This window comes from Triturus cristatus, chromosome 8 (assembly GCF_964204655.1).
Source record: "Triturus cristatus chromosome 8, aTriCri1.1, whole genome shotgun sequence".
NCBI lineage: Eukaryota > Metazoa > Chordata > Amphibia > Caudata > Salamandridae > Triturus > Triturus cristatus.
The window spans coordinates 874,078,946-874,105,223 of NC_140591.1; the positions used below are offsets into that span (position 1 = coordinate 874,078,946).

The 26,278-nt window shown below is 43.5% G+C and overlaps 1 protein-coding gene across 1 annotated transcript in view; it reads left to right on the plus strand.

Moving 5' to 3' along the window:
- The window catches only part of ABI3BP (ABI family member 3 binding protein), a 1,978,933-nt gene that overhangs the window by 1,069,560 nt on the left and 883,095 nt on the right, over window positions 1–26,278 (plus strand). The window contains exons 9-10 of the mRNA XM_085622401.1: window positions 16,596–16,670; window positions 18,335–18,406. Of these exons, the coding sequence (XP_085478527.1) occupies window positions 16,596–16,670; window positions 18,335–18,406 (147 nt within the window). The remainder of the gene's footprint in view (window positions 1–16,595; window positions 16,671–18,334; window positions 18,407–26,278) is intronic.

Sequence of the window (26,278 nt, forward strand, 5' to 3'; positions counted from 1 at the left end):
GGCACACAGGTGCCTCCCAGGTGAGCTCGGCAGCCCACTTGATCAAGGGAGCCTTTTAAACAGAAGGGTAGAGGGAGCACACTGCCTCTCATCCCAGCACAGTTCACCCCATTGCATTCTGCTAAATGCAGTTCTCTTACTTCAAAGTTGCTGTAGTTTTTCACCACAGTTTGTGCGGGTAGCACTGTTTTCTCTAGACACATGTTTCATGGTTTAGCCCTTCATCTGCCGAGAGCTGAAGTAGTAGAGAGCAGAGATAATTCATCAGGGGTTGCTGAATTGTTGCACAAGTCTTCACACGTCACAGTACCACTCCACAGTAATACAGGTGTCAGCTTGTTGGCTCCCCCCTTGTGTTTAAAAGGCTTCTTTGAACCAACGAGCTCACTTGGGATGCCCCTGTGTGCCCATGGAGTGGTAGTGTGACCTGTGAAGATGTTGGCAGCATTTCAGTAACCCCAAATGGCTTTTATCTGCTCTCTCCTACATCTCCTCTCTACTGATGCAGGGCGAAAGCCAGATACACATGTCTCGACTTAACAGCACTATCTTCACCAACTTTGACCTCCTACAGCAACTTTGAAATAAGTGTACTGTATTTACCAGAATGCAATGGAATGAACTTTGCTGGAATGAAAGGCAGAGTGCTCCATCCCACCTTGTGTTTAAAAGGCTCTCTTCAGCCAACGAGCTCACCTGGGATGCACCTGTGTGCCTGTGGAGTGACCTGCACCAACTTTTGTGAAAAACTACAGCAACTTTGAAATAAGCGTACTGCATTTACCAGAAAACAATGAGGTGAACTGTGCTGGGATGAGAGGCAATGAGATCCCTCCCCCTTTTATCTTATTTTGCACATTCACTTTGGCTTTCTTTCTCTTAGGCTGACCAGTTCCTAGAACAGTGGCAATTTGTTCCAGTGCTTCCTCACACTCCCCCATGTATTACAAAACTGAGCTCCTTCCCAGACCTTCTTTGTATCCCAACTCCTAGAGACTATCCCCCTCACTCTGCTTTCAGTCAAACCAACCCAATACTCCATCACAACCTTACAGCCATTTGATGCTCTGGCTGACCCAAGAATGTTTGATGAACAAAACACTGCTAACGCTAATAATTGCATACAGTACAACCCCAGTGAAAATGTATTTAATAATCAGTCATCTCATTAAAAATCATATAATAAAGCTAACATTTGGCATTGGCCAGTAGATACCCAATTCCAACTCTGTCAAACAATTTAGAAAAAAATAATCTGCCTGTACAGCTGATAGGTGCAACACTACTGTCTCAGGTACTAGATGTTTCCTTATCATGCAGGTGTAATCACAATGCTGTGGTTTAAGCATTCTGATGATGTCCAAAGGGTAAGATGGTAGAGTAGAGTTGGTGAACTGCATTCTTGCAGCTATTCTATATTGGAAGAGTTGGTTGTAATATTTGTGAGCACAGACGTGTCATGATCATGTCGCAGAAAGCTTGTGGTGGCAGCTAAATATACCAGAGTCTGAGAGAGTAGATTAGATGGAAAGAAAACCAGCTCCAAAGGTCCTTCTTAACCCATTGTGTTTTAGATTGCAGAGCTGAGTAAGGAACAGTACTCTTGGATAACTCGCTAGAGATGCCGCAATATCCAGGGAAACATTCATATTCCTTTTTCATGAGGGATGGAATTACCACATTTCAATAGCCCTCCAAAATAAGAAATAGGCAAGTAAGCATAAGTCCCCAAGCATTCTTTAACTCTCATTGGATTGTCAAGCATGTGAAGTGGAGTGTGTTGCTGGTGTACCTATGCAGCCTTCTGTTTGATTTCATGGCTTCTGGAATTGCATTACATGCTGAAAAGTCTTGTCTCAGGAAAATAAATTGTGTATATGCATCACAGCAATAATGCTTATTTCCTAATGTAAAACAGAGCAAATGTGGAAGCACATATTTCAAAATCTGTGATTCCCACGCAAAGCAATTTCTAAATATGTCTTCTGTTCCACTGGGCGATGATGTTATCCTGCTCAGCATAGTATCTTACAGAAGCATTCTCCATCTAGGATTTTGAATATATCCTAGAACCCCTTGCTACTTTATTTTCCTTTTTGTTAGCCCTGTAGGATTGTCTGTCTTCTTTGGTTGCGTGGATGTTGGATACACCTCAAACCTCAACATCCGGGATTAATATAACCTGGCACAAGTCATTACGGATCCTAAGCCCAGCATGATAGAAGAGCCCCAAGAGAAATTAGTAGCAAGATGCGGAAATAGTAAATCATCGGGGATATCAGCAATAGTGATGTAAAAATAGAGAGTGTGAAATGTTGAGGATGACGAGAGAATTTAGTGAAGCTGTAGGAGTTTTAAGTAGAGGGCGAGAAAGAGGACTAGCAAGGGTATAAGGTGTGCAGAAAAAAGATGGTATATTCTGAGAATCTGCCAGATTGAAAAGGATGGAAAGAGGCCTCAGTCGTGATAGAAACTGCAAAATAACTCCCATTCAACCTGGCATGCGGATCAAAATCATTATAGTACAAAGTTAAGCATCCCCATATCAAACAAAGGTAAATAAATGGTTGATCATAGTTAAAGGGAGAAGGCAAAAATGTCAAAGTCTGATAGCGGCACATCAGGAGGTCTCAGGGTACATGGTCTGATGGAGCAGAGTGTAAGGGCCAACCAAAGATTTCTGCTTTTGTATTTGATCTTGATTCTGAGCTAGTTGGTAAATACCCCACTCTTTAGTGGGGAATTTAGATAACCAATTATGTGATATATAGATATCCTGCCATAGTTTTGGTGGAGTTTTCCTCTGTAAAAAAAGGGAACTGTATGTGGAAATGGTGTTTACAACACTCACTTTTGTACATGTATCAAAGCGTCCCTTCATGTTTCTACCTGGCGCACTTTGGCAGGTTCGACTCACAGAAACGTAGCAGGGGTAAATTGCAAAGATGAGGTTTTTAACACAAATCTCTCACAATTCCGATCCCAGTATGAGCAGCAACTTGCACGGTGATCTGAATTTCCCACTTCACTTACAATCAGGGTTGCAATCTCCAACCTGGAGCATAAATAAGATTAGCAAAGTGGAGAGTTGCATTTGAGCTGGGTTCCATAAGTCCAGATGTGCTCAGTGGTATCCCCGACAAAGCATGAAAATCCAGAGTCAAAAGCTACAACCAATAGACGCTACCTGCTCATAGGGGAGTTGTGCGGTGAGGTCCCAGGATGCTCCTCAGGGCTCCTTGGTTGGTTCTTCTTTTGTTGATTTTAGTGAGTTTTCACTGTTTCAGTGAGTGGTGCTGAAGATTGTTATCTGACAAAGACTCCACGTGGCTGGCCTGCACTTACAGGCATTGTGCTGAATAGCTGCTATGGACTTTCTCCCAGCAGGACAAGGGATTTTCTCAATCTGAGGAGGATGCTGATTTATTGGATGGGTGCCACAGAACCCTTTGTCTATAATGGATGTGTGCAGAAAGTAATTTCATTTTTTGTGGTAAAAATGGCACTCCATGATAGTCAAATGCCAGGAGCTGCACTAACTAGATCGTATTTTCCATATTTTAAGGACAGATTCTAATGACTCCAGTTCTTCTGGGTCCGTCCCGTCTGTGAGAAAAAACACAAACCACGCAACTAGTTACAAGGCCCTTTACAACCTCTTATAGGGTAGGCACTGGCATTTTTCAGCATGTTTCCGGCTCTATTGGGAAATTGTATCTGCCAGACAATCCAATCTTGTGAGGCAGGCTTCAGAAGGAGGTTGCAGGCACCAGAGCAGACCGGTAGGACGGTAAGTCTATCAGGAGGCTAACTGATATAACCATTATAGCAAGGGTTAACCCAGCAGGTACACCAGCAGAAGCCAGAATGGCTCTCTTAGTTCTTCTTTCATCGCGGAAGTGGAATATAATTCTGCTTTTCTTAAGTCTTGTGCAAGGTAACTTTGGTCCAGGATGGTAATATATAGGGTCAGGCTAAGATTATATTAGTGGGTACTCCTAACCCTCTCTCTGGCTATCAATGATGTGTCCTACACACCCTCTTACTATAAGTCTGTTTTAATAGATTTGAATTCTCTGACATTGATTAGAATTATGATCCCTGATGGGGAAAATCTTTGACAACAGGTTTGACAACAAATGTCATGAAACATATCATATGTATATCAGCATATCTATTATTCTTGCTTTGTGGGACCTGTTTACCTGACAATTTAAATGATTCTAATGGACACACTTTGAAACTGGGAGACTTCAGGGTCTGTCACATAGCCTATGCGGAGGACCTTTTTTTAATTGCCCCTTATACCAGTAGTTACACAAAGACAACAAGTGCAAACTCAATAATTCATTGAGTAAAAAAAACAAAAATGTATGGAAGCTGGTTAATTTGCCTTCAAAAACAGCAGTCTGGTTATGTTTAATAGAAATAAAAACAGTCCACAACATAAGCAGGGAGTAACTCTTAAAAGGACTTATATCAAGGTGCTTGGGAATAATATGCGGCATCAAACTAATTATGGCTGCATATCCGCGTACTAGGCGAGGCTTTGATGATGGTCAGTTCTGAATTGTTATATGGAATATTTTATGGATGCGTGGCTTTTTTGGGAGGTCTTTAAAATTAGAAAAAACAATTATCCATTGTATCTGCATAGTCTTCAAACCTTCTATGGCTCCTAGTTGAGTGAGGCATGAGTTTGGAATATCCCTGGAGTCAGCTATAGCTGACATCTCACTGGCTGACTACATACAGGTATGCGCGGACTCAGGAGTGAACATGCTAAAGGTGCTTGAGAAACAGTGATGTCAGTGCATGTAATACCGAGCTCGAAGAATCGCCCATCTTTCGATATATTGGCACAGTGATAACTAAATATCAGTTACCACAGAGGGGAATATTTTCTTCCACAAGATATATTGGTATGAAAGTGTTTTATTAACAAAATAAATGAAACAGCTGCCTCTGAAACGGAAGTAATGCGTGGCTCAACATGTAGAAACTCCAGTTATTCTCAGGATACTTCGGTAACTGTAAGATAGGTGTATCTAGACTCTTGTCTGGCAACTGTGGCTAATCACTCATTGTTATGCTGTTGCCTTACACGCCAATCGTACTGTTGAAAGGAGTTTGGAGCGGTTTGGACTAAAAACATACGGTCTGCCGATTATGCAATGAATTCAAAAAACACAATTAGACGTTTTTGTTTATGTCCTTATTTGATTGACCTAAAGAGAATGCCAGCTAGGCCTCTTAGAGTCGAGGTGCAGATTTTTATTGGTCATTGAAACTTGTTTCAAGGGACTTTCGAATAGAACCATCAGCTGCTTTGTGAGTGCTTGACTGCTTCTGACAATATCTTTATAGTGTAAGTGGAGGGACCGGTGTGGTGGTGATTGTCTTTTCAGTTTCTGGAAATGGAGAAACCAATTCAATACTGCTTATTTTAATGAGTTTTATTGTATTTTATTTTTATCTCTGTTTAAGTGTGTATGCGCTTTTTATTGTGAACGGCTTAATCAATACAATAAACATACTTACCTACCTTACTTCTCTCTATTGCGATGTAAACAAAAGCTTGCTAGACCTGACCTCTGCTCCAGGAGATTTCACTGGCCAGACCTCCCACAGCATGCCTGCAACTTCTACTGAATTGTACTTTTAAAAAAGACACATAACAGACAGACAGACAGACCCACGCCACAGCTAGTGGGGGCAGTACTCTAGCAAACCAGTGGACGACGGTGGAGGTGTGAGCTGCCCTTACCTCTGCCCCTTCTTCCCCACATAGAGGCTCAGAGCCTTCCCCGCTCACCCCTACTGTGGATCGAATCCTATCGGATCCAGGAATCTAGATGGCTGTCAAACAAAGTCAAACGTTTTATTTCATTTGGAGCTCCGATTGCCACTTTTCTGAATTATTTGATGTCTGGATGTATATATAAAGCTTTAAACTCTCCTGACTTTATTTCTATATAAAATAGTCCAATTCTGTTTTCACATTTGGGGGTATCGTCTCCAGTCTCTGAAACGTTCACATTTCAGCCCACTAAATACCATCAAACACAAGCATTGGCATAGCCAATAGGTCTCGCTTTTGGGACCTTATAAGTGTTTACCCATGCAACAGTTGATGTTGTTGCACCAAGGATATTGTGCAACATAACTAAATACTTATAAGGTCCCAAAAGCGAGACCTATTGGCTATGCCAATGCTTGTTTTATAAGGTGATGATAAAATGTGCAATATATACAGAAATGGGGTATGCACACTGCACAGTCACATTTCCTTTTTTACCTCCAAAACTCCTGAAGGAAAAGTCACTCATCCAAGCAGAGGCACCGAATAGCCTTTTGATCTACCCATGTACCTGGTCGGATCATCATTTTGTGTCCTTCACCTTACCGGAAGTTCAACTCACTAGACCCAAACCGACCAAAAATCTTAAGTCAAGGAGCTGGAAAAATGTTAACATTGACCTTCTTTGCTCCCATCTTATTCTTACGGCCCCTTCTAACTCGGAGTCAATCCACGATCAGGCCACAAATCTTAAGTTCTGGCTTGAATCCGCAAGTGAGCACGTCGCCCCGCTTAAGTATACTAAAACCCGTAGACCACATGACGCTCAGCGGTGGTTTTCTGCAGACCTAAAAACTAAGAAACTTACTCTCAGACAAGCTGAGCATAAGTGGAGACTTCACTATCACCCAGTAGACAAAAATCTCTACATTACCCTATTAAAGGAATATAAAAGCGCCATCCTTCAAACAAAAACCTTTTCGAAAAAGGTGCTAGACTCAGCCAATAAAGCTAAAGTCATTTTTTCTATAGTCAGTGAGCTGTCTAAACCTGACAGAATAGTGCCTAAGATCATTCCCTCTCAATCTCTCTGCGACTCACTTAATTCTTATTTCATGGAAAAGATTACGAATATTAAAGCCAGCATCCCGTTCTCCTGTACCCCTTTCATTCCCCCCAAATCTAAGGACCTGCCACCTCCGATGACCCAGCTTCCTCCTATCTCCTTGGAAACCGTCCTGGGGTTACTAAATAGAGTTAGCTCAGGGTCCCCAACAGATTGCTGTCCCCCTCACATCCTCCAGCAGATCCTTTCCAGGTGTCCTGACCATTCTCTCTCCCTCTTAAATAAATCACTCCAAGAGGGCATAGTCCCCAACCTTTTCAAGCATGCGGAAATCATCCCTATACTGAAGAAGCCAGGTGCCGACCCTTCCATCTCTGGCAACTACCGTCCCATATCGCTCCTACCATACCTTAGTAAAGTCCTTGAGGCCCATGTCTCCTTACAACTAAGCTCTTTTGTGGAGCTGCATCATATTTTAGATCCTCACCAAGCTGGCTTCCGCCCCTCTCACTCTACCGAATCTGTCATTTTGACAGTGATGGATGAGCTTAGAGGGAGTGCTGACAAAGGGCTTACTCAGGCTCTGGTCCTCCTGGATCTGTCTGCGGCTTTTGACACGGTAGATCATAACATCCTTTTAGACCGTGTCAATAATGCCGGGATCCAGGGGCGGGCTCTGGATTGGATTTCCTCTTTTCTTAGCAACAGATCTCAATCAGTTCGTCTTGCCAATTTCTCGTCTAAAAAGAGGAAACTCGCCTGTGGAGTCCCTCAGGGCTCCTCCCTTTCCCCGCTTTTGTTTAATCTTTATCTACTCCCATTAATCTCCTCTCTTCGGGACAGGGAAGTCGTAACTTACAACTATGCAGACGACCTTCAGCTGATTTTTAATATTAATACCCTCCCCTCCTCATTAAACCACTTTCAGGATACTATGACATTCATCAGCGAATGGATGAATAGAAATCAGCAGAAACTTAACCCTGATAAAACAGAGTTAATTCTCACGGGTGGCCCTGCTAACCCATGGAACTCAAACTTTTGGCCTCACCACTTGGGTAGCCCCCCCTCTCCTGTTAGCTCCGCTAAGAGCCTTGGAATACTAATCAGCAACGATCTTTCAATGAAGGCCCAGATCAGCTCCGTGGTCTCAGCCGGCTTCTTCCAACTGCGCCGAATCAAAAAGATTAGTAGATTCCTATCTCAAGAAGCCTTAACCTTGGTAATTCTAGCTTTGGTCATTTCCCGACTGGACTTTTCCAACTGCCTTTACGTAGGCATCCCAGCTTATCAGCTCAGACGCCTCCAACTTGTCCAGAATCAGGCGGCCAGGTTGATCTTCCATCAGCCTAGATGGCATCGCATCCAGCCTCTCTTGAAGGAACTCCACTGGCTACCTGTGGCCAAACGAGGTCTTTTCAAATTGGGGTGCACCATTTTTAAATCTCTGTATGGAAGCTCACCAGCTTTCATCTCGTCCAAAATAATACGCTATGTTCCCAACCGGCTTCTTCGGTCCCTTCATCACAACCTGCTAGTCATCCCCACCTTCAAGCGTAAAAAAACGGGCGGCGCTCGTTTTGGAGTACTGGCACCACAGTTCTGGAACTCACTCCCGTTGGAGATAAAAACTGCCCCCACCTATGCCTTATTTAGGAAACTTTTGAAGACTCTGCTCTTCTCCCAGGCTTATGCCAACTAGCTCCTGTTTCTCTGCCGCCTCATGTTTCTCCCAGCGCCAAGGAACCGTTTTGGTGAACGTGCGCTTTATAAGAGTTTTGTAACATAACATAACATAACATAGCGGAAAGGAAAATCGGAGCAGTTTCCTTCATCATGTTATTCGTTGAGAAAGAAAACTGTAGTGAAACGCACATTACTTAAACAAAATCGTACATTTTGGACACCTCTTTGTAACTTCAGAGCTCTTCAACCAATATTTACCTTATCAGACAGCTCTAAAATATATATTTTACTGCCGTTAACTCCCGATTTGGTGAAAAATGGTCAAATAGGCCAAAGTCATTGATAGAATAAACTGGCATTTTCTTAATGGCAGAGGTGTAAATGCCCTTATGTAATGTTACCACCCGAATGTAAATGTCCTATTGGGGGCCAGGAGGGCTTCAGAGGAGACTGCTTCCAATGCACAGCCTTTTTGGTGTCCCACCTCACTACAGCTTCCACTGTTGAGTAATTATGAACCATAATGTGATAGTATAAAGCAGATCACACAAACGAGGAGCCATAGTTGTATTAAAAAGTAAACAGCTGGTCTGAACGGTCTCTCGGTAGAAGGATAACAAGGACATGAGAGGTGTGCGGGTTTCTCCGCAGTCTGTACGTGCAGGAGAGAGCTTGCATGAAATAAGCATCTCCAAGAAAGGCACAGGAAATGGCTTTAATAGATCGGAAATCAATGCTATAATTCATGGTTGGCTAAAAGGTCAGCCATCGCTACCCACCGTGGCATATCCAACACGGTCTGGATCCTCGGCAAAGAGGTTGGCAGGATGCACTGGCACAGAGGTAGACCTCGAAATCACGGCAAATTGAGAAACACACCCGTTCCCAAGCTGCAGCGAATGCGTGAGCCAACCACAGCGCCTTGAACCCGGAGCGCAGCGCTCTGACGGGAACTGGCTGTAAAGCCCACGAACCACAATCACTTACAGAGCTATGAGCAAATGTCAGGAGCTCGATTTTATAAAATAGCCTATTGCAGAATTTTTGAAGAATGTCAGTTCCACAAGATAATACGAATCTATTAAAAAGAAGTCAAGCACGATGTAACATATATATTAAAAGTATCAGCAACATGTATTGTGGAATGAAATGACGTGATATTCTGCATCTAAGTGCTTATCCACAGCCGTGCTCGAATCAGCAAAACAAAAATAGGAGTCCTGCAACTGTAAGCACTGCTAAATGCTTCTTTAGCACTGGATGCAACACACGTTAGGGGAGGGCGTAGAAGTACATGACCTACCTATACATCTATGCATCTGGGCAGCAGTAAACGCTTTAGAATATTAAAAACTGTAACACCACATCCTAAACTCTGAAAACAAACCCAAAAAAGGTCAACTACTTATCAGCTGAGAAGTATCATTTTAGATTAATCTGATCTGCCTGTGATGACTTTACTGAAAAATATTATTTTCATCACAGTCGTGACCCATAGCATTAAGAGAGTCCTTAACGAATAGAAATTGCTAAGAAGATATTCATGTCAATGCAAATAATAGACCCACCATGAATGTGTGAAATGCTAATGTGAAGACGAGTGGTGTGCAAGAATGCGCCACAGCGAGCCATGTGGTTTCAATTATGGCGCCCATTTCTGGGCACGATTATTGAAACCACATGGCGGCCGTGCAGGTAACCGCCACCAATAGGCAATGGGTGGAGCAATGCGCCCGCCTTTGGCCAATTGCGTGCTGTGTTTGTTAAAAAGACGCATGCAAAGGCCAATAGCGTAGGACAAAAGAAAAAGCCCACGCAGGAGCGAGTGTGAGGGCAGATTTCAAAAGCCCCTACATAAAGTCTTCGCCAGAACAGCGCATGCGTGCTGTTACAGGCTCGACCTAAAAAGTAGCACCCATTTTTGGGAGCTGGGGAAGGACATAAATACTTGGACCTTGCACCAGGGGAGGAACAAACACAAGAAGCAGAAGTGATTACCGCACGCGCCAATTGTTTTTTTTGTTTTGAGAGCAACAATGAAGCCAACCAATGATAAGCATTGAGTGGCCTTCAAGCCCCCTGCAAGTAAACACAATGTCTCACAGGCGATTGCGCTGTCTCAGGTGAGACCTAAAAAATAGAAGCAACAGTTTGTATCCTATGGGACCCTCCCAGGGCGTGCAGCAGCCTGGACAACACAGCCTTCCCTGCAGATGCATCTCAAAAGGCAGCTAAAGAGTTAAACATGGGTCTGCAGCACCCTGAGAGCATTTTGGAAATATTTTGATTAATTATTTCAGGGGCCAGAGGGCAGGATACCTTGGCCAGACACCTCATTTGTTTTAGCTGCTGAAGTAACTGCAGCAGAGCGAAGCTGGCGAGCTGCTGTCAGTCCACGGGGAGCATGCATCTCCTCAGCAGACAGAGCATCCCGCAGGAAAAACACCAAAAACTCACTTCTTCTGAGTGGTATTGATTTATTGGGAGAGGAAGAAAAAGCGTTGAGGTCAGGAGGTCAAAAGCCCAACTTCCCTGATTTATTCCAAGTACCTCAAACGAGGCTGTTCACAAGGAATGGCTACTTTCAGCCATTACAGGGTTTACTGATTGCAAAATAAATCACTGCAAAGCTTTTGAACAGCAGAGCACTGGCAAATACTGAAGTATTGGTAAATTAATTATAAAGCAACGCCACAGCAAGTGCACTGTAGCTCTAGGCTGGCCTGGTAACACTTTTTGTAGCCCTCTCAAAAAGTCTCGCCAGACCAGCGCATGCGCTGGGTCAGGCGAGACCTAATAAGCAAAAACAAATGACTGATGGGAATGTTAATGAAGGACATGCTTCAGCTGGAGTTGTGCGGAGCCCAAGCTGTGGGGGCGGCAAAAACCAGAACAGCAGGTCACAGCTTCAGTGCATCACGAGCGGATGTTGGACTATAGCGAAAAGAACTGACACAATGTTCATCACGCAGTGGATATATACACAGTGGATATATACCCTCAGGGACCGTTTTGCAACCCCAGATCCACAAAACAGCCGTCAACAAAAGAGGCCCTCCACTCCATGGTACACCAAATCCTGAAAGAATTACAAACCCACTGTAGGACCCTAGAACGTAGATGGCGACTGAACTATGAGCAGACTGAACTAAGTAAATTCAAAATGGCCCTCAAAAACTAGCATATCCAGATTAAAATAGCCAAAAAAGCCTACTATACAGAAGCAATTAAAATGACCAACTCAAACCAAAAAACTATCTTTAAGATAGTTAACGCTTTCACCAATCCAAAATCATTACAACAAGAGATTCCCCCCTCGCAGTCTCTCTGCAATACAATAGCATAGCAGACTATTTTGAAAAGAAAGCCCTGACATTACAAAAAGATTTCACCCCACCCCTTTGTCCCTCCTGCAACAACGATGCCGCTTTAGGCAAAGATAGACCGACTCTGTAAACATTTAAGCCGATCAGCCTCGACCAATCCCGTCAGGCGATCCTTGCTATTAAATCGGGCTCCCCCTTTGACCACTGTCCTCCCTTGATCCTACACGCCATAATCGACAACGTAAAACCCAATCTTAAATGAAATAATTAACGCTCCCCTGTCATCTGCGAATATCCCCTCAGAATGGAAGCACGCAACAGTCAAGCAGCTACAAAAGAAAACAATTTGCGGACCCCTCCACCCTCCCCAATCTTCAATCTATTTTTCTACTAACATGCCTTAGCAAGATCACGGAAAAACTTGTTAACATCCAACTCACAACATACCTGGAAGAAGCAAATATTCTACACCCCAACCAATCTGGTTTCAGATCCCAGCACTCGACAGAATCAGCCCTACTATATACGGCTGAATCCCTCAAAGCTGCACTTGATCAAGGAAAGGACGCAGTTCTGGTTTTATTGGATCTGTCGGCTGCGTTAGACACAGTCTCACATGTCATCCATCTAGACTGTCTCGAATCTTACGGCATTTCCCACATAGTCCGGGCCTGGCTTAAAGGTTTCTTGCAGAACCGCAGACAAGTCATCACTCTTGGTCAATACAAACCAAAAGAAAAAACACTGCTCTCTGGTGTCCCTCAGGGGTCCATCCTTAGCCCTATACTTTTTAATGCCTACATGGCCCCATTGATCAGCCTGATATCGTCCTTCAACATAGAGACTATCTCATATGCGGACGATACTCAGTTAATCCTGGTACTGGACAAAAACACCAAGCAGGCAGAAGAAAACCTCCTCTTATGTCTCACCGCCACTTTCCAATGGATGAAAACTAATCATCTAAAGTGCAACTCAGAAAAAACGGAAATACTACCATCAGGACTAGAGAACACTTTCTCCCCTAATATTTGGTGGCCAGCTGACACTCCCCCTCCTCCAAACACAGTGAGAGTGGTCAGAAACCTAGGAATCAAATTTGATGACACACTCTCCTTCAAACAGTAATCACTGGCAGTTGCTGGAACTTGTTTCCATATCATAAAATAACTCAAATTATTTTTTAACTTGCTTACCATCTCAGACAGACACACAGTTGCTGTGGCCCTAATCACGTCTAGATTGGACTATTTTAACAGCCTTTACGCAGGTCCCAACAAGTCAGTCGTACACAAACTGCAAATGGTCCAACACGCAGCAGCACGTCTAGTGCTGAAATGGCCTAGGAGGTCATCTGAATCGGCGGCTTTAGAAACACTTCAGTGGCTGCCAATCTATAAAAGAGTCCTGTTTAAGATTCTGATAATCACCTTTAGAATATTTCAGTCCTCAGGTCCACACTACCTCCAAACTAGATTCACGTGTTATATACCCTCCCGGAGTCTTAGATCCTCTAATGCAAACCTGTTAAAAACACCAGCATTTAGATATGTCTCAAAAGGAGAAAAATCGCTCGCAGTGATAGGCTCCAAAGCGTGGAACCAATTCCCTAACCTGCTCCGTCAGATCTAGTCCGAGACACTTTTCAGGAAAACCCTAAAAACGTGGATCTTCTCAGCCCCTGACGCCCTATGCAGAACACTTATCTAACTCTTTGCCCACTCCCTCAGCCACCCAGTTTTGTTCTAACTCTGGGATCCGCTTAGCGCCATGATGCTCCTCGGAGTGACTGTTGCGCTCTACAAGTGTCCAATTACATTACATCACAGCACAGGTGTATGTATGACTACAAAAAGGTGTCAAAACACACGTATTGCCACTTTCTATAGCATTAGCTAATGATATTTCACACCTCCCAGACCCAGCCTGCTAGTTTGTAAAATGTCAGGTCAGGTCCATCACAAAATGGGCCGATCTGAATGAGAAGGAACTGGCAATATAAAAAGAGCATATATGGCCTCTGGCCTGTGCAGTGTGCCTCAGACACAGAAGAAATTAAAACCTCTTTGAAGTATGGGCCTGCATCAGCACTAACTAAGATTCTTTACAGAATGAATTAAAGGAAATGGTATGAATGGGTGTGAAAGAGAGGGGTAGATATTTGTTGAACTCACCAGATTAAAAGAGAGGGGTGGGCCACATGAGGGGTATAAACTGATGGCCATACAGGCGAAGAGCCAAAGATCAAACTCAGCTCTGCCTGTGGCATGATTGTTTTCTTCCCATTATATCATTTACTTCTAAACTGTGAGACCTAATGTGTTAGCATCGCTCATTCGTGGCTTATCCACTCACAGAACAACATAACTTCAGGCCAAGCAGCAGGTTAATCTGCTGTAACTCCTGTCATCTGTTTATCAACAAGTGCAGCGATCACTGACGAGTTGTTCCCATAAAAGAGGATCTTCTGTACCTTGTGGTTTCACGGAACTGGCTTCCAATTTTTGTAAATAATAATAAGTAGGACATTTCCATAGCCCTACTGGATGTGGACATGAACAGGTTAGCTATGATAGATTAAGAGTACCGGAGAAAAGAAATCAGAGTTGTAAATATGGATGGTAGATTCATACACTGTTACCTGGATGGGGCATTAAGTACCGTGATAAGCTCCAGGGGCCAGAATTATCAAGGGCAAGGTGATGCAAGGGCAACGCAAGCCCTTAAGTCAGAGTCACTATGCCACACTGAGCCACCTTGCGCAGCTCTGCGTGGCACAGTAAATCTGGAGTAACCCAAGGCAGCGCAAGTCGCTGTGCTGCGTTACTCTGCCCTGGGAAGGCGTTCCATGGATAGAGCCTGGGTTTTCCCACACATCCAACCAGGGATTCTGGCACATTCCCAGATTTACTAAGACTAGTAAACTAGGGATTGCGTAAAAATGCGACACCTTCCCAGGTGAGGATTAACAATTACAAATATGTTTATTTCCCCTTGGTTTTCCTTTTTCTACATGTGCTGCATTCTGCAGCACACGTAGAAAGGGGAAGCTTAAAGCCTAAGAGGATTGCTTTTGCACAGGAAGGTGTTCTTTCCTGCGCAAAAACACTCATGGTTGTAATGCATTGCCGCTTGGCAGCCACTAGTATGTCAGCACAGAGAGAGATAAAAAATGCACCACATCTTAGTAGATACGGCTCATTCCTGACCTCTCCATTTGACGCAGCACAGCAAGGTTGCTTACAATGTTGTGCTGCGTCAAATGCTAGTAAATCTGATCCTATGCTTACACTGTGAGTATTGAGATGGCTAGCGCAATAAATCCTCTAATGAATCACATGGAAGACACACAAAATATTTGTGCCAGTGAGACATGCCCCACTACCACAAGCTCGGGAAACACGAGCGATTGTGGAGACCGTTAAAATATTCAACACATTATTTTTGCTGATTTGCTGTGTATCTGATAAGTGAGCTTTAAGATGAAGCTAACACTGGAATTTTGGACAGAGCTTCTTTTTAATTGACTATTATAAAGCACCTAATATTTGCATTATGAGAGGAAGTTCAATTAAACAAGGCCGGACTGGCTGTAGCGGGCATTAGGCGTTTCCCAGGGAGGCTGTAAGGTTGGGGGCCGGTTTTGCAGCAGTAGGGGGCGGTTTTGTTACTGGAGGCTGGTTTTGCAGTGATGCTGCAATATCGGCCTGCAGTAACAAAACCAGCAGTTCGCACACATGAATCCCCCCACCCTGGGGCTAATCTGATAATATTGCCATGGCTGCTTTGGGTTGCCAGTCCGGCCCTGCAATTAACAGATTTTAATGGCTGACCGCATATACACCTTAACACTAATAGCACCTTTCACCACAATTGAGTCACTGAGTCTGGAATGCAGATTAACAAAAGAAGCTAGTTCCAGAATTCCAAGCACTGTGCTTTTATACAGGATTCTTATGATTTTGCATCTGGTAAATATGCAAAAGGGATTTTGTAGTCCAGAAGGTAAGCCATTGCCTAATTTGAGGTGGTGGTTGCAGGTGGGGCCCACGGGCCCTGATTTTTCTGGACACATTTCTTCCTCAACAGACTTTCATCCAGAGTAGGAGAGAGAAAAATACAAAAGGCCAGAGAAAGAACAAGAGAAAGACAGAAGTACAATGCCAAAGAAATAAAGCAGGCGTGAAAAAGAGCCTTTAAGAGTGAGAGAAAGGGACAGGGAGTGTCTGGCGGAGGATGAAAGAGGCATTCGTTGGAATGAAGACTACGCACCCTTCATATTCCAGACCCCTAACATTCAATCGTGTGGCCAAGGACTTCTGAGCAAAAAGTTGGGCTCCGGCACTTATCATTTTGCAAATTAAGCACAGAAACAAGTAACTGGTGAAAATCATGATTATGTCTTATATGCGTTGAATTTATATTTTGTTCATCTATAGTGGCTTTTGTGTGATCCTGTATGTGTCACCTAAATTGTGGTAGAAATAAATCACTGTGACCCTGGATACCTGACAAGGATCCAGCTCCATTACCATCTATCTCAAACCTTATTGGGAAGCAGTATATGGCCTCCTATATAATACTTCATTTGTTACTAGGTGTGGGTTGTATGCTAGATATTACATGAAAGAAGCACCATCTGCATTGCTGTCAGAAAAACTAGATACACAAAATAATAATTTGCATTTCTCATCTGACCTGACCTTTTCCATTGCAGCTGCTATTGAAAGTCTACCTGGAACCAAAAGTTCTGCGTTGCCTATTGTCTCCAAAAATTCAGAGGCTTTTCTGGGTAACACCATTTTTGGCATCATTGCTTTTTCCATCATCTGTCGCCTCTTAAGATGGCTGCTGCTTCTCTGCATACTGTTTACCAGCGCCTACATCTACATTTTACGCCAAACCCTACTTTCCCCGTTAGACCTCTCCTTTTCTCGTCTTGCTCAGCTCAAGCACACAACAGGACAAGATATTTATAAATTTAATTTCGACAAACCCTTGTGTGCAGATATTATACTATCATAACACTGATGTTGCAAAATATTGTGCAGAGAAACCCTTCTATATAGTGTGTAGTTTTATATAGCGTGGACTGGAACAGATGAGTGCCAGACATCTTTGCATGACAAGCAATTAATTAAACAAAAAAAGCTCAGGCGCTTCATCGCTGGACAGTCCATAGCACAGACATGGTGGGCCAAATCGCATACAGTGAGCACAGGGAGCGCTAACTTAAGACACTGTCTTTGTCAATGTTTCGGGCTGAATAATGTCTTGAGTAGTTGAAGACTTGGAGCAGTTCTCTTTTACCGCCTTAGACAGTGGTAAATGGTTGCTTGTCACAGAGAAGTTCAAGTCATGTGCTGGCTTTCGTTGGAAATGTAGCAGCATTTGTTGACATCTGAAGTAAACAATAAAACCTAACACCATAGCATCCATAAAGCACCTCAACAGCACAATTAAAACATGATAGGGCAAATCCCAATAAAACAGTCACAGCATGACAACTTAATTCAACACACACAACCACATTGCTATAATGTTGCACAAATACGCAGTGCCAAAAAAACAAGAGAACACACAAATATTCTTGTGAAAAGTTGCCAGCCCCAGACTTCTTTTTTCAGAAGTACCGTGGTAAAGGGTATTTAGAGAAAGAACTGCCTTAACTTGCCACGAAAGACATCAAATGGCACCAGCCAAAAATGTTTTGTGGCTAGGCCCTCCATTTCAATTACAGCAGAGCTTAAATAAGTAGTACAGTAAGCGTGTTAGTACAGTGAGAGCCAATTCTCAGTGGTCCAGTTTCATTTCGTTTGTGGGGGGGGATCAGATAGGAAGGATCTTACCTATTATGGCTGCCAAATGGTCGCGCTGGATGGATTCCAATGTCTCTGCACAGAAAGATGCACTCCAACACAGTGTGAAACCCAGTGTTTGCACTGTATTTTATTGCTAGTGTCTTTGGACGATTAGTTGAAGAAAATAGGTTATCTTAGGGGCATCTCCAAACCTATCAGTCGCGTGGGGTCAAACAAAACACATCGTCCTAACCCTCAGATATTCTGAATCAAAGACAAGGGACATTAAATTCCATTTTGATAGCATGTAAAACTCATTTAATGCTTTGCATATCTATGCTGTTTAATGAGGGGCTAAGCGCCTTTGCTTGTATACCGGCAGATCCCATAATCTGGTCCTCTTACTTCCCTCTACGCACGTTCAAGCGCTTTCTTAAGCTTTGCCTCTGAGAAACCAAGATATAGTTGGGTGGTAAGGACAGAGAACAGTCCTAGTTGATGTTGTGTTAGAACGTGCATGCCTGGAGAATGTTAAAGTTGTCTTTCTGGTACCTCTGGCTCAAAGCATGCCAACATGGCGGCTCCATCTGCATCATGGCGTCGAGAATCCCACCCTTGCCAAAAACGAAAGAAATAACCATCGCTTTTTTTACAGTGTACAGTGAAAGTGAGGCGGAGCCTTTCGAATCGTATATTGCTCCATCTCCTGGATTGTCAAGCACACTTGGTAAATACACAAGGCATCGCATAATTTTTCTTGCAGAGGCTTGACTTTCTCAAAGGGTATTTTATGTGAGGGGAGTGTCAAAGGGTGTGTGTGTGACTCACAAGACTGGTAACTCATGCAAATTGCCTTTGAATATCAACGCTTATATGGATTGTTAAAAACTAAGTTAAAAATGTTTGCAGGCCAATTTAACCAACACATAAGTGGACTACGTTTTTCCGAAATATGAATGGTGGGAACCCAGAAGTGAGGTGTGTGTGTGTCAGAAATCGGAAATTCATTTCTAGTTTTGAATGGGTTATTATTTTGACTTTGATTTTGTAATTTGTTGACTTCAGGGAACTCCACTCTAAATCAGCGGGTAAAATATTTTTTTAATGAGTTTTGGAGTAATTGGGCAAGATATTCGCCAAAATATATTTAATGTGGATTACATCGCAATTTAGTTTCTAGAATTTAAGGAAAATTCAGGCCTACTCACGTATGTGTACATTTCATGGATTACAAATTTCAACTACCATTAATGTGACAGCCCAGTAACTTGTTATCAACTGTTTTAAAACACAACTATGCAATATTTCACAAGAATATGGCCCAATTCACACAAAAAGTCATGCATTTACCCCCATACTCATGTGGCTATGTACGACATCTGGGAATTCTCAAAGATATTCCAAGTAATACAACTAGAAAGCTAACTACATAAAGTCACTAGATATGAGCCATGGCTGATATGCCCTGATCTTCTAGATGCCCAAGGCCTGAGAATCTTGATTTTTGTAATGGCAACAGAACAGAAAATAGCACGTAAGAGATTGTCGTGGGTTAATTGTCCAAAAACAGAATTTAACTGAAGGGTATAGGTCTCCATGATAAGAATACATTGTGGTCCTCAGGAATCTATGCTGAACAAATACCAGGGAGTAGTAACTGTTTGGTAATTCATGGTATCAGCAACCAGACTAATTTCAGATATCCCGAGGTAACTACTACGGCAGTTTATCTGTCTGGACTTTTTCAATATTATCAAATTGAACTACGAACCTCTGTTATCTGCTGTAATTTCCAAATTAAAATCTGGAACAAATTACCACTTGCTATTATCCGGCGAACTAATATCGTTAATATGAATATCCTCCCCAAATTCCTCTGTTTGTTCAGGGCCATTGCTGTAGTTCTGGGCTGCCTTTACCTGTCACCTGCGCAGCTTACTCAACCGAGACGATTCCGGTCCATCACCTAACTGTTATCAATTAGCACCGGGGAAAGAGCGTAGGTTTTTCCTTTATCGATTAGGGGATCCCAACAACTATTTAAGGTTCTGAGAGATATTATTCATATATGGAAGGAGATCCGCTCCAAATACTCCATAGCTTTTTTAAACAGAGACACACCACTTTCGGAAAATCCTGCTTTCCCCCTCGGTTTTTTCAGGATTCGACTTGTAGGGTTTGGGCACGGAGCAGTGTCAAAATTATTGGTCAGCTTTACGACCTGAATGGTTTCAGATCTTTCTTAGGATCATACGGGCTATCGCAACACCTCTTCTTTAAGTACCTACAAATGAGGGACTATATCCAGTCAGGATGTCAATATACACTCGATATCAACGGCTCGGAACTCTTGCAGTACTATTTTAAACCAGGCATAAAACCTTCAATTAGTATTACTTTTCAGGAGCTCTGCAGTCCCACCATTGAAGATACTATGATGCTGGCAGTTAGGTGAAGCTGACTGCTCTTAGTAGAGACCTTGGCCTCAGAGATCCATCATGCTTTAGAGATACTAGACCACTCTCTATATTTTGTTAGTTTGAAGCAGCAACAGCTGCGTACCATGTGTCGTGTTCCCGCAGGTTTCCTCTCCTCAGGATGACGCTGATGCTCTATGGGGTCCACCTCCCATCTGCCCCTAGTCCGGAGGATGTGTAACACACACGGACGGAGGAGGCAGGTGAGCAAGGGAAGGAAGGATAGGGACGGCTGGGAGGGAGATCTGAAACAAGACAAACACACAATGAGCTATAGCCTATCCTATTGCCTCCCTAGGTTCCCGTCCGTGGGTAGCTCTCTCTTACCTGTCGTCTCCTCCCACCTTTTTGCTGGGAATACGTGTCTGTTCCTCAACACCTATCTGTTAAGTCACAGAAGATAGGTGGGGAAGGAGGGCGTTGTGCCTTACTAGGCTCTAGTATTGGGGAGCCTGGAGCGGCTCGCCTTGTTGCAGCGGAGTGCCCCCCAAGGATCCCGTTAGGGGTAGCGAACGCTTCGTCTTATTCCTCGACGAACGTAAAGAGGCATCCAGAACCGTTACCTCACGGAACTGTGGTGTCCCGCCGGGGTATCTCCGCCTCTTGCGAGAGGTGGGGTAAGGTGGTCCAGGTCGAGGTAGTGTGTTGGTGCTGCGACTCTATGCTCTACAGAACAGCGAGCAGAGGAGCGCTATTCTCATTGGATCGTGGGGGCCCGGAAATCCTTGGGCGAGGACTTGGTATGCTTCGCTACTACTCGATGCTCCAGGAGGAGCCGGGAGCAGAGGAGCGAAACACAAGGCGGTGCAGCCCGGAAATCCTTGGGCGAGGACTTGGTATGCTTCGCTACTACTCGATACTCCAGGAGGAGCCGGGAGCAGAGGAGCGAAACACAAGGCGGTGCAGCCCGGAAATCCTTGGGCGATGCAGGAGGCGTCGCGCTACCACTCAATGCTCGAGGAGGAGCCGGGAGCAGAGGAGCGCGAACGCGAAGATGGAACAGCCCGTGGATGCTCAAAGGGCTCTGGGCGGGTAACGCTGCTTGAGAGTCGTCGATGAGGTGAGACTCGGGAAGCCAAGGTATGCAGTTCCAGCCGAAGAGAACTGCCAATGCGTATCTGCGAAGACGGGATACATCCGGGAATATTCGGCGCCGCCCTCGAGGGAGTTTCAGCCTATATGCGTTCTCGTCAGCGTAGGTCTGTCACGTGGAGCGGGTCTTAACCGGGAGGTCTAGGAAACGTAGTCCTTGTCCGTGAGCGGCGGTCCCGCCGCAATTCCGGAGTTCGAGAATGTGGCACTCAGCGCATTACCGAGTGTGAATCCTGACACCATGTGCCTGCTGTATTACACCCCAGATAAAATAATTAAACGGGGAACAAACACTGCTACTGATAAGAATAAATGCCCGAAATGTAAGATCCCGGACCCTGAAATAGTACATATGTGTGTACTCTGCCCCGCCCTACAAGAATTCTGAGCAGGGTTGAGCGAGCTTATGTCATCTAGCCTGGGTCACTTTTAAATATGACTGCAAGAGAGATACTCAATGCCTTGTAATGATTATGTTGGTGTGTGCCCAGCTTTGTATCACCAGGGCATGGATCTTGGTGAATGCTCCCAAGGCTGTAGAATGGTTGGTTCTTATTTGTAAGATTTACGAGGTAGAGTTGATTCTGGCTTAAGCCAGAGGTCTCACCTTGTTGAGAAAGCTCGAAAGGACCTGGAATAAACTCCGTTGGGTTTCCTCCAGTGTTAATTCTGATTAAATATGCTGCAAGATATTTCCTGATACTGAAAGATTGCTTAAAGTATTTGCTATATGTATGATTCTTTTTTCTTTTGCCTCTCTGTTTCTTTGCCTCTCTTTTGTTCCTTCCTTCCTTCTTACCCATTTTTTTACACAATGTATGTTTTGCAATGAGTCTATGTATGACTAAACTTTGACCTTAAAAAAAAAAAGACCTGGTGTCTTTCACCAGTAAGACTTGGTGGAGTAACCCTGGTCATTTAATAGTGGCTTTCATTCATGGTTCTATGCTTAGTGACGTTGATAGTGGTGTGTACTGTTGGAACTATCCAATGCAGTTAGGGCTTCTACTGAAGAGCATTACATCCCTGGACTATCACATTAGCCTTTCTACTGGAACCCCTCCTTCCCTACTGAAACACAATACACCACTCTTACCGCCCCTCATCCTCTCCCCGGGATGCTTGCAGGGTCTCATTACATAATTATACTATAGTTCTCATCTAGACCTATATTGTTATTAAGCTATGTTTGCACTGTTAAAAGGCTATGCCTTCCTATATATGTAGTATCATCGATGTAGAATTAGCCCATGCTACTGAGGCCTTTCATCCGATTTCCTTTTTGGAGGGCATGTCCTGATAGTTCTCTATGGGAATTGTGTCAGAAAATCAAGTTTTAAATATTGTGTTAGAAAAATATTGTAGCATGAATATTGACCACCAAAATATCGTAAAGGTATGTATTCATAGGTAGGTACAGACGTATGTATATATATATATATATATGAAGATAAGCGTTCCTGGCTTGCTCCTTATCAGCAAAGAAAACAGGTACAGACCACAGCGTGCATTTTCAGTGCAGGTTTATTGCATCCTTATTCAGCTAAAATCGTACAGCAAGTGCCCGGCAAGACGCGTTTTGACAGCAGAACGCTGTCTTGATCACATGACGCCCCTGGGGCCAATCCTCATTAAATACTTTTTTTTAGATGTTTTTTAAAAAGACTGGCAAAACATACTTTTTTTTCCCATTCAGATGAAATAGAAAAAATACTATGATATGTATGAAATATACTGACATAGTAAAACATGTAACAAAAAATTGTAAGTAATGCAAATACTTCATGAGAAAAATATCAACTCATTGCATCACGGTTATGTTAACCACATATATGACCAGTTTTTTTCATAAAAAAAAAGGGAGAAAAAAATAAAACAATAATGTCGTAGAGATGCTTCCACATTTCTACATAATATGCATAAATGCATAAAATTAACTAGCATTAAATGCATAGAGTGTTTTAAAGTGCAAACCATCGCCAATCATCATGGAATGAAATATGTTAAATATCAAACTGTAAACAATGACTAAAGATAATAGACATAAAGTGCAAGTGCATCACGCTAATAGTGCAAATATTTCACTAAAGTGCATATCATTCATAATCATACAGTAAATTGTCTTAATAATAATGACATAATTGTATGATGATTATGTAATATATATATATATATATATCTAATTGAAGTATACAGATGTTGAGTTAAGACTAGTAAATCTGTACGAGCCTATAGCTACGTAACCTAATAAGGTTTTGATATTCTGGCTACAATATATTTGCACAAACTATTAGGTATAGCGATCCCTACGGTCAACATAATAAAGAAGAGGAATCCCTTTTCTTTTGTGTAAAGTTCTTTGTATTGAACTAACCATAAAAAACAATCAGGCAATTTCAAATCCAGTGAATTAGCAGTGAGGTGCAGTAAGGCCTGGGTGCCCCAACATTTGTGATGCACTAGTTTGAGGTGCCCAATACAAGTATCATCAATTGTGTTCAGCTTAGCCTCGGGTCAAATATTACTACAGCCCTGATGATGATCCCTCATGTATAAGGGATCCGAATGCCATCAACACCAGCCCATCACCCCTAAGCAAGAAATAGGTGGTCAGGACTATTTTTTAATTTTTTTTAATGTATGGAAGCCTCTGAGTTTTAGATGAGTGATCTCTGGCAAGCTCCTGGATATCATAATTCTGTGATAATTGAGTTTACTGGATTTCCATTCCAAACTAATCTATGAAGCATCTGCCTTCTCTGCTTTGGCCTCACGTCGAAAGGTGGGTATTTGGAATATTTTTAGTGCTTTTGTAGCCTAACATGCCAGGCGATTCAACTCTAGCTTTTAATAGACAAGAGAGATGTATTTGTATTAGATGTGTATAAAAATATATTTGTACAAGCTCACTTAGGGCAAGAGAGAGAAAGGTAGAAAAAGGAGAAAAGAGAAAGTGGAGACACAGTAATAGAGAGCAGGAATGATGAAGAGCCTGGAAAAAAAGAGACATTAACTGTAGGGTGGGTGAAAAAGAGGCAAATTGTGGAAGGAAGACTAGGTAAACTTAGAATTCAGGAACCCTGACAATTGACGGTGCAGGAGATCTGCTGCATGTAAGGAGGGTAGTGGGCAGGAGGGAAAAAATCAAAGTTACTAATACATTTAAAAAAAATTACACTTACTTTCAATCCTGGCGCGAAGTCCTCCTCGCTCGGGTCCAGGCAGGGAGGCTCCAACGCAGGACCAGGAAACTGCAGTAACCAATCCTAGCACTGCTTTCATGCAGCATGAGAGCAGCGCCAGGATTGGAGGGAGTGGTCTCTCTCACTGCTCCCAAAGGCACTGGAGCCCTATGCTGTCTCTAACCCAGCTGTCTAAGACTTTAAGGGCTTCAGCACAAATTGTTTCATCCTAAAGGACCCCTCACCAAACACAGGCTGCGTGTCTTGGTGCAGACAAAAGTTAAAATGAGACATGGCCCACGTCCCTGTGTGCCAATGCCCACAGACACTGCATGCAATGTAGGTAAATCACCCCTACGGCAGGCCTTACAGCCCTACGGCATGGTGCATTTTACCACATGTAAGGAGATATCTATGGGACAGATGTGCCCCTGTGCTGTCAGCCTTCTTGCTGCCAGTGCAAATGAACAGGGGAGTCAATTAAAGTACATGTGCTGGGCACTGGTGAAAACGAGTACCCCATCTACATCATGGTGTCATTGAAAATAGAAATATTTGGTCTCAAACATTTCATAGAAATTAACCCACACTGTTTACAGTGGTAGATTCATTAATACATGCACACAGAGGGTACCTTAGAGGTGCCCTCTCAAAACCTACCAGCTACTGGTGCGCTGACTGAGTGGTTTTTGCCCGTCTGCCACCAGAGACACGTTTCTGACCCCCAAGGGTGAGGGCTTTTGCTCTCAGAAGGCTAGAAATCAAACCTGCTCAGGCAGAGGGTGCTTCTCCCTACCACAGGATGACCTGCAGATCACCATTGCAAGACAGGGGAGCTTCAAAGAGCCCACCACCTTTGGTTTGTGAATCTGGCTTCTCTCACAGGGGAGGACGCTGACCTCCTTTGCCCAGAACCCTTTCGCTAGTCAGATAGGCATGTCCACCCCCATGCCATTACCACCCCTAAGGAAGGCTACCAGAAGTGGTGGCACCTCTTCAGTGTTAGCCATGTTGGTGATGGCAAACTTAGGAGCTCTTGGAGAGGGTTATGTCCACTACCCACAGTAAGTGGTCACCAGACGCCTCTAAGCACTGAGCCCACCAGTCCAAGTCGATGTGGGCTATCGGTGTCAGCATGGTCTCCAAGCTCTCAAGAAGCAGAGTCCACTTTGGTTTCACCTCTTGTGAACTCTCTAATGCCACTTGCAACCAATGTTTGCAGGCCCCCTTAACGGCGAGTGCTCTCTCACAAAGAAACCCAACACCTCAAAGACCCTGTGCTCCCGGCCGCTTGAGGAGAAGAGGACCACCGGTGTACCCTAGCATCAGTAGAGTTGAACCCTCCTGTTGGTTCAACCCGACTGGCCCAGTTCAAACCTGCAGCTTCTCTTCCTGCATACTACTTCCCATTGACTAACATTGTGTACCCGACGCTGTATTGCACCACTGCACCTGGCAACCCTAATGCAGCTGGAGGTGACCTGCTGGTGCTGCCTTGGACCATGCCCCATACTCACCTTAAATTCAGGATATTTGTCTCATGAGTCGCTGTACTGTACCTGAATGCCGTACTTATTTTTCCTCCCGTAGGATAACATTGCAACTTCTGAAAAATGCACTGTCGACTTTTTTAACGTAAAAGTATTTCTCTTGCATAATGTACTTACCTGATCATAATGATTCTGGTGCCTAGACATATATAAAGATATGTGTTATTTGTATGAATTGGTGTGGATCTCATTATTGAGTCATGTGCATCATTTATTGACTATTGTGTTTATTTGAAGATGTCTAACACTCCTCTATGATAAGCCTAAGGCTACTCGACAACAATACCCCCTAGAAGAA